The 8,324-nt window shown below is 38.2% G+C and overlaps 1 protein-coding gene across 1 annotated transcript; it reads right to left on the bottom strand.

Annotated features, from left to right (window-relative positions):
• Positions 1–1,613: 1,613 nt before the first annotated feature.
• On the bottom strand, positions 1,614–7,453 carry lyar (Ly1 antibody reactive homolog (mouse)). The gene is made up of 8 exons (XM_074621140.1): positions 7,146–7,453; positions 6,726–6,840; positions 4,829–4,936; positions 4,649–4,729; positions 4,130–4,448; positions 3,712–3,768; positions 3,452–3,537; positions 1,614–1,898 (listed from the first exon to the last, which is right to left on the bottom strand). Exons 1-8 carry the CDS (start codon positions 7,265–7,267, stop codon positions 1,761–1,763), a joined length of 1,026 nt encoding a protein of 341 aa, XP_074477241.1. The 5' UTR covers positions 7,268–7,453; the 3' UTR covers positions 1,614–1,760.
• Between the last annotated feature and the right edge of the window lie 871 nt (positions 7,454–8,324).

Below are 8,324 nucleotides of genomic sequence, written 5' to 3'. Positions count from 1 at the left end.
CATTTGTTGTTTCCTGTGCAGATGCAGCAGATAAGAGTGTTACCTCAGAAGTCTGGTTCTTATCCTGGAGATTAGTAAGAGAAGAACTACCTGGTCATGTTTACCTCCTCCCTATGATAGCACAAGCAGCATACAATAAGTGTACACACTTTTGTGCAGGGCTCTCTGTGTAACTTTTAAGTGAGACTAACTTTTGCCAAACACAGTGACCACAAGTGACAATTACAGGATAATGATAAATGCTAAAACAAAGTTTAACCATAAGACAAGTAGAGAAAAGTCGCTGGTTTCAATAACACAATTACTTTTTTTTTTTTTTTTAAACAACTCATGTTCCATCCACTATGTTGTAAATCTGTCAAAAATACCTTTGAGTTTATTCACATAGAAATATGGAGCTATTCTTTATTAGGCTGAGCAAATGCATGGTCCTGAAATATGTACGAGGAATCCAGCTAATTTCGCCGCATATCAATTAAAGCAGAAGTGGGTAGAAATGGAGCAAATATGATTAAAAAAAGTTATTTTTATAAAACAGTCACTATATCCTGACAGTAGTGCATGAGACAGGTAATCTGAAAAAAAATCATGTGTCCTCTGGTGCTCCTAACGGCATCTGCAAGATTTCGCAGACCGAAGGAAAACAACCAATCAGAGCTGATCTTGAGCCTTGTTGTCTCTGAGCAGCTGTCAATCACTCATTCTTATCAGGTAATTTATACACTAAAGAAAACAGACTTATTAATATTATATTCCATTTATGCAAATATACCCCCCTAATTGTTACACACTGGTCCTTTAAGACCAAAGTTCAGGGATGAAACTGCCCCGTACAAAACACACGGCCACAGTTAATCCCGCCATATCAGATGGCAGAAATAAAATGTGGACCTCAGATTTGTTTTGCAACAGTAAAGACGGGCTGGGTTTCAGTTTTTGTCTGGACTATCCTGTGGGGTCTGGATTAAAACAAAAGCATTAAGCAATATTGAGTCCCACTGTGGACTAGGAAACACTATTTTAATACGAGCAAACCTGAGTAACAGCTTGACTAATACCCAAAGTATGCAATATACAATTACAGGTAAGCAGCGTGATGAATGAGCATCAGTGTTAAACCTGCTGGGATTAGCGGAGCTTCATAAAGCTGGGCGGATTTCCTCCTGTAGCTCCTCCTGTGTGTGTGTATGTGTGTGTGTACAGGGTAAAGGGGCTGCTCATTCTAGCGGTAGAAAATCAGACAGCATTAAAACTTCACCTGAGGCTGACACCAAGCGTCTTGCTTCTATGGAGCTTCTGTGTCCCTGGCCAAGTGAACCCCGTTCGGGGTGCCGAGGAATGTGCATTAGCTTCGTCCCGTGTGAGAGTCAAATTCACCTCAGGTGCACCTCTCCTGTTTCCCTTCCCCCACTCCAACATCCAATCCCACAGATAAGGTGCCATTTCCCAGCCTCACATTGGGCTTGGAATGTGGAACAGAGCAGCCGTCTGTCACAGTTGTCATTTCATACGTTAAACAACACTGACACGCTGTTAAGGTAATTTGTAAAAAAGTCTTTCCACATGCTGACACTGCAATCGGTAAAACTACTGGATGGGAACAGGACACGTAATTCGGTTATAAAATTATTTAATGTTAGACATTAGGTCATCTGTACAAAAACATCCAAGGGAGGACGACAGACAACAATGGGTTTGGAATTTTAAAAGTCTATGAACACAACAAAACATTTCATGCAAGACAGGTGAGACAAACACGTCTACTTTACAAGTTTAACTCGGTCTTTCAAGACTCGAAATTTTGGATTTTTGTTGATCTTCTGGTTGAAAAGTGCAAGCACCTCCTCCTCCTTTTTAAAATTTCTATCACCAGTGAAAGAGTAGTACGCTGCCAATACCTGCAACAGAGAAACAAGCATTTATCATATTAAACCAAAGATATCTGTGATGATCAAATGGATGGTAAATGGTAAATGGACTTGGACTTATATAGCGCTTTTCTAGTCTTCCGACCACTCAAAGCGCTTTACACTACATGTCAGTATTCACCCATTCACACACTGATGGCAGAGGCTGCTAAGGTGCCAACTTTGCCCATCAGGATCTAATCTAAATACTCATTCACACACCGATGGCTATGCCTTCGGGAGCAATTTGGGGTTAAGTGTCTTGCTCAAGGACACATCGACATGTGACTTGGAGCAGCCGGGGATCGAACCACCGACCTTCCGATTGGTGGACAACCTGCTCTACCCTCTGAGCCACAACCGCTCATCATGGATAAAAAAAAGCTTAGGACCGAATCATTCCTACACCAGTGCTGTTTAAACAATTCGCCTATAGTAATCAAATAGTCCGCTTACTCTACAATGTCCATTTTGGGTCTTTTCATACATGAAAACTGGAAAAAAATTAAAACTATGGTAATTAGATTTTTTTTTTTACACGATACTGTGTCAAATTAATACGTTTGTTTTAAAACGTTGCTACCAGTTTGGTATCGATAGCCTACAGTTTATTTTCGGGCCTGTTAAAAATTTAGCAATGCACTGAAACCACCGCTAAGCTGCGGCTTAGTAACCAGTTTGTTTGTTAGTTTGTTACCCTGCAGCCATGTTGAGATCAGTTGAAGAAATACCAAACACCGCCCACTAGCCGGAGCAAACTTTCTAATTTCACAGCTTAACAGTACACTACAAGATGTTTCTGAAAACATTTGAGGCAAGAAATAAGCATTACAGTAACAGACTATTGATTCATATTTGATCAGCGCTGCCTAGTTTGACTGTTTGATCAGAGTTTGCGATTGATTGACAGCTGCCTCTGTAGATTTTTTTAAAGCCTGAAAACAGAGCCATGAGGAGGAGCAGAAGTCTAGTTATCTCTCAGAACACTTGAATTACAATAAGCTGAAAGGTTATTATTGATTTTCTGCCAAACAATGCCAAAAATATTCCATCTACTGCAGAATATGAGAGGGAGAATACCCGTGCTGAGGTTCTTAAATACATGGCCTTATAATACAGATCAATAAGGTCGCTTCCTGAACATATGTCACAATCAGCAGATGGATTCATTAGTAGTTTAGCTTTTATAATCATGCTAAAATCTAATACCTACTATCATAAAATCCTGTGATTGGTTCGCTTGCTTTCACACCACAAACAAACCGCACCAGAGTTTACTTGGAAGCGAACCGAGACCCACGTTTTCAGGCGAACCAGATTTTGATAGTTTCGTTTGCACCAGAGTCTGAATGAGCTTTCACACCAGCCCAAATGAACTGTCCTAAGCGGGCAAACGGACCTGAGTAAGTTTTAACCGAACCAAACAGGTTAAGTATGAAAGCAACCTTACAAGAACAACGCGTTGGGTCTAGATGTTCAATGTAAAAAAAAAAAAAGAACTACAGACTCGTGTCCACAGAGTCATTAAAGCATCCATGCCTCACCTTCTTCCTGAGTTTCTTTACTGGCAGTTCCTGGTCATCTGATTCTTTCAGTAGTGCCTTGATGTTTCCCTTCCAGTTGAATTTGCCTGCAAGTTAATCAGAAACATAAATCAGCTTCCAGTAGAGGAGAATATTCACTGACGGTCATTTCCTCACTGTCAACTAAAGAGGCAACACTGACCCCTAGTGGCTTTATTCTGTTACTCCATCATTTATCTTCTGAAAGATGTCAATCAAAGTCATGGCAGGAACCATATTACCTTTGGGAACTTCTTGATCCTCCGTCTCCTCTGACATGTCAGCGTCCTCTTGGTCAACTGAAAGAAAGAAAATAAAACAGTTATAAGCTCAATACTAACACATGTAATTATAGAATTAAATAAAAAGATTGGTTGCTTAAAAAAAAAAGACGACAATTGGCCCTAATTAAAACAAGGACATTAGAGCACACTGCAATGAAATGGATGTTCTGAGTGTATTTGAGCACTTCCACAAAATGTACCAACATATAAATCATTTACGTTTATTATCTAGATTTGGTGGCCAGACAAACTTTTCTCATCGTCATATCAGAATTCATTAAAAGACACAAACTTGAAACACTATAAATAACAATACACAGAAATAAAATCATGTAACACTGTAAGGAGCACAGCATCTCTTTAGAAAACGCCTTACTTGTCTTAGTTTTCTTGCTGGATGTCTTGTTATCAGCACCATTTTGCTCTTCATCTCCGTCTTCCTCACAGCTGTGCTTCCTCTTTCTGTCCTTTTTCTTCTTCTTGCCTTCCTCTGGCTCCTGAGCAGCCGTCTTTTCAGCACCTTTCACAGCCTTCCCGTTCTTCAGTTGACGGGCCTCTTTACGCTCCCGTTTGTTCAGTTTCTTCTTCTTCTCAACGTCCGGGTGGCCGTTCTGTTTTTCATTTCCATTAGTGTCCGCTTCGACTTCAGCCGCCGTCTGTTTAGCTTCTTTACTCTCCTGCGGGGCCTCAGGAGGCTGAAGGATTATGGGTGGGTAATGAACGTCAGTATATTGAAAACATGGGGAATTTCTTTTTCTTTCCTTAACAGAATTTACAGTTTTTTGCGTTTGCTAACCACTAAAAGTGAATGCTTAGACTAAAGCATAAAGTGTGAGCGATCAATGTGTTTGTATTGGAGTGGAGGGGGGGTTCACGAACACTAAGAATAACTTACATTGTCAGCTGCAGCGAGGATGTCCCACACCTCATCATGAAGACTGGTGTTTGCTATTTTAAGACTGTTTCTCATCCAGTTCTGAGGAAAAGAACAAAAAATAGATATTGATTAGTTCATGCATGCCAAGCCAACTGTTCATCCCACGGTGTGATCAATAAAACCAGAAATAATACCAACCTGGAACTTGGCCTTCTTTCTTGGGACATTATCATACGAGCTGACTTGTTGGAGCACATTCTTTAGCTTTGCATTGACTCCAGGTTTGTTCATGGCGTCATGGACTCTCTTCAGGAGAGGAAAAATCAAGTTAGACACAAAAAATAACTATTTTTAAACACATGCAGAATGTTAAAGGTCTCAGTGATATCATTTTTATGTAGACAGATACTTAAAAAAAATTAAAAACTTTTTGTTTTGGCAGGTCGAAAATTAATGTTTTGTGTATTTTTGTGGAAGATATCTGACGTTTGGTTCCCACTTCTAACAAGGCTTGGAAGCCAATAGTATAACGACGTTGGTGTCACGAGGTGTCTCTGTGTCATCAGTGCAAAAATGCTGACTCATTTCCAGGTGTTAGGGACATGTGACCTATACCTACATGTTGCAAAATTACTTTTACTCACACAGCCTCCATCCTTTCCACTCTTCCCATTCATTGTGTATATAGGCAGCAGTGCAATGCATTCTGGTAGCGTGGCAGCTCGATTCGATTCTAGTGATAACTGAATGTTATCAATAGGACCTTTAACAGTGATGTGTATCGTTTCTCTACATTTACCTGGATCTAGGGTGACCAGGTGTCCCACTGTACGAGGAACTGCACAGCATTTTTATCCCTTGTCCCACATGCCACATATTGAGACGATGTCCAACATTTTCATTGGCTCTAGTTTTCAAAAGTCAAACCTCTGCAGGACAGACACTTTTTTAAAAATCTGACTTTTATCCAACGGCTGTGAAGAAAGCAGGGAAGGCTGTCATCACATGCTCAACGGAGAAAATTGCGAGTCACCGCAATGTCACGCGCTAAGCAGATTTAGTCGGAATGTGATGGAAACTACCACGAAGAAAAGGAAGAGCAGCTACAACAAAGACTGTGAAACTACTTATAAGTATTTTAAGGCCGGTGGAAGGCGATTCTCTGAGTTTTTTATGAAATTTGCAAGTTATTTGTCAATTTCACTCAGGGGGAATACGACAAGAAGCGACACAGTTCATGTCAGTCTCAAAAAGAGATGTGCTGATCTATGGATGCATTCGGTCAAACCATAGAAATGTTACAAGATAAGAGGCAGAATAGAAATATTTACTATTTAAAGGTCCCATATCATACTCATTCTCAGGTTCATACTTGTATTTTGTGTTTCTACTAGAACATGTTTACATGCTGTAATGTTAAAAAAAAACTTTATTTTCCTCGTACTGTCTGCCTGAAGAAACCTGTATATACCATCTGTCTGAAACGCTCCGTTTTAGCACATTTGGACAGAATTGCAACAGAATTACGTTGCTAGGCAACAGCTTGGTTCCTTGTGTACTTCTTGTCAGCTGATGACATTCACATACACCGCAACCAGGAATAAACTGGGACACATATAGAATGTTTACATTTAAATCTGTGTAAAGGGTCTAAATATTGTATATTTGTGACATCACAAATGGACAGAAATACTAACGGCTTGTTTCAAATGCAGAGTTTCTGAATACGGGCTGTGTATATTTTCCTGTGGATTGAGCGTTTCGATACTTTCACAGTATTTATATAGGACTTAAACCTGCTTTATATAAAAAACAAAAAACATGAAAATCTCACTTTTTTTATAATATGGGACCTTTAAGTTAGATAGATGTTATATTAAATTTGTAGACTACTCAGTGTCCTACTACAGTCCATCCATCCATCTGCAACCGCTTATCCCGTTAGGGGTCGCGGGGGGGGGGGCTGGAGCCGATCCCAGCCGACATTGGGCGAAGGCGGGGTACACCCTGGACAGGTCGCCAGTCCATCTACAGTGTCCCACGCAAACATACTCTTTTGTCCCACATGTGGTTTGTTGGGATCTGGTCACCCTACCTGGATCCACTGCTGCTGTTTCACATCTCCTTTGTTTGCTTTCGCCTCGAAGCCTTTGCCTCCATACTTCTGGTCTTCACTGATACATTTAAGGTGGTTCTTGTAGTCATCGCCCCTGTTTCAACATGGACAGAGAAACAGTTACACACATGGAGCACTGAGAGAAAAACACAAATATCATATTAAATCACTCTTTTTCCTCATTCACAACATCTCTTACTAAAAGGCAGGAAAAGGGTATTCAATATAGGCTCTATATACCTACACAAATATACTATGAACTCTGCTGATCTTTGACCTGTTAACATCTATTATTGCTTGGTACTTTTTCCTCATTCAGCCACCATATAGAGAGAGAGTTTACACTAAGTGGATAGCAAACCTATAGTGAAAGTAAACATGAAATGAAAGGTGCTTTACCAGAAGTCTTTTCCACAGTCGATGCAGGACAGGACCTGGCAACCCCGGCACATGTTCACGTGTTTCTCAACCTGAGCTTTCTTCAGGGATTCACCACATGCGTTGCAGGTGAAGAACACCATGTTTAAAGTCTCTTTATGCTCGTAATGAGAACTCTAATTCAATCTGCTAACACATATATGTGTGTGATTGCAGCAGCAGAGAGGTTAGTAATCAACGCGTGGAGATGCTGGTTGGTTTCAATGCGACGAACTTTTCAAAACACACGTGACCACTAGAACACACGGTAGCTACATTAATAGTCTTCCGTGTAAACATTTTAACCTGAGAGAAGTTCCGAGCTGTGGAGGACCACAAGAGTCATGTAAATAGTAATAAAGCATTTAATTGATTTATAACTAATTGTACAGTAAAAAAAATTGTAATTATTAAATTTGTTTAATTATTATTATTAAATTATTAATAATAATTATTATTACATTTGTAATAATTATTATTAATAAATTATGAATAATTATTATTATTAAATTATTAAATTTGAGGACCACAAGAGTCATGTAAATTGAAATAAAGCATTTAATTGATTTATAACTAATTGTACTATAAAAATAGACATTAATAATTCATAATTTGTTTACAAATTGATTTATTAATCTTTAAATAAACAGATAGATAGATAGATACATAGATAGATACATACATAAATACATACATACATACATACATACATACATAGATACATACCAAACTACTACAAAATATAAAATATGAACATAGAAAAATAATGACAAACTATATATTAGAAAAGTGTGCAAGTTAAAAAATTTCTTTAAAATGGAATTAAATTGAACTGAATGGACTAAATAAAAAAAGTAATTCATTATTTGGCATTTTAATGGGCAATAAAAATAAAAATTATAAAAAAAGAATTTATAAATGAAATATCAATCCATCAATAAATAGTTCACATTAAAAAGGGATTTACAAAAACACCATTATTAATCAATTAAATACTTTATTACTATATATATATATACATATATATATAACTATCATTATTTTAAATGTATTACTATTTTGAATTGTCAGTATACAAAGTAACAGCAGGAAACATTAGAATCACTCACATACAGATGAAGCAAAGTGAAAACATAAACAAAAAGTACTGCAAAACAAACA

This window comes from Sebastes fasciatus, chromosome 1, assembly GCF_043250625.1.
Source record: "Sebastes fasciatus isolate fSebFas1 chromosome 1, fSebFas1.pri, whole genome shotgun sequence".
Lineage (NCBI taxonomy): Eukaryota > Metazoa > Chordata > Actinopteri > Perciformes > Sebastidae > Sebastes > Sebastes fasciatus.
This window is presented reverse-complemented; position numbering and strand designations above follow the sequence as displayed.

What these genes read in the sequence shown, in the direction of transcription:
- lyar (XM_074621140.1), bottom strand. Translation starts at nt 7,267, where the DNA reads ATGGTGTTCTTCACCTGCAACGCATGTGGTGAATCCCTGAAGAAAGCT. An exon ending in AACAGCAGCAGTGGATCCAG is followed by an intron (nt 4,937 to 6,725) that starts GTAGGGTGACCA and finishes CCTCTCCTGAAG; the next exon opens with AGAGTCCATGACGCCATGAA. An exon ending in GGATCAAGAAGTTCCCAAAG is followed by an intron (nt 3,538 to 3,711) that starts GTAATATGGTTC and finishes ATTAACTTGCAG; the next exon opens with GCAAATTCAACTGGAAGGGA.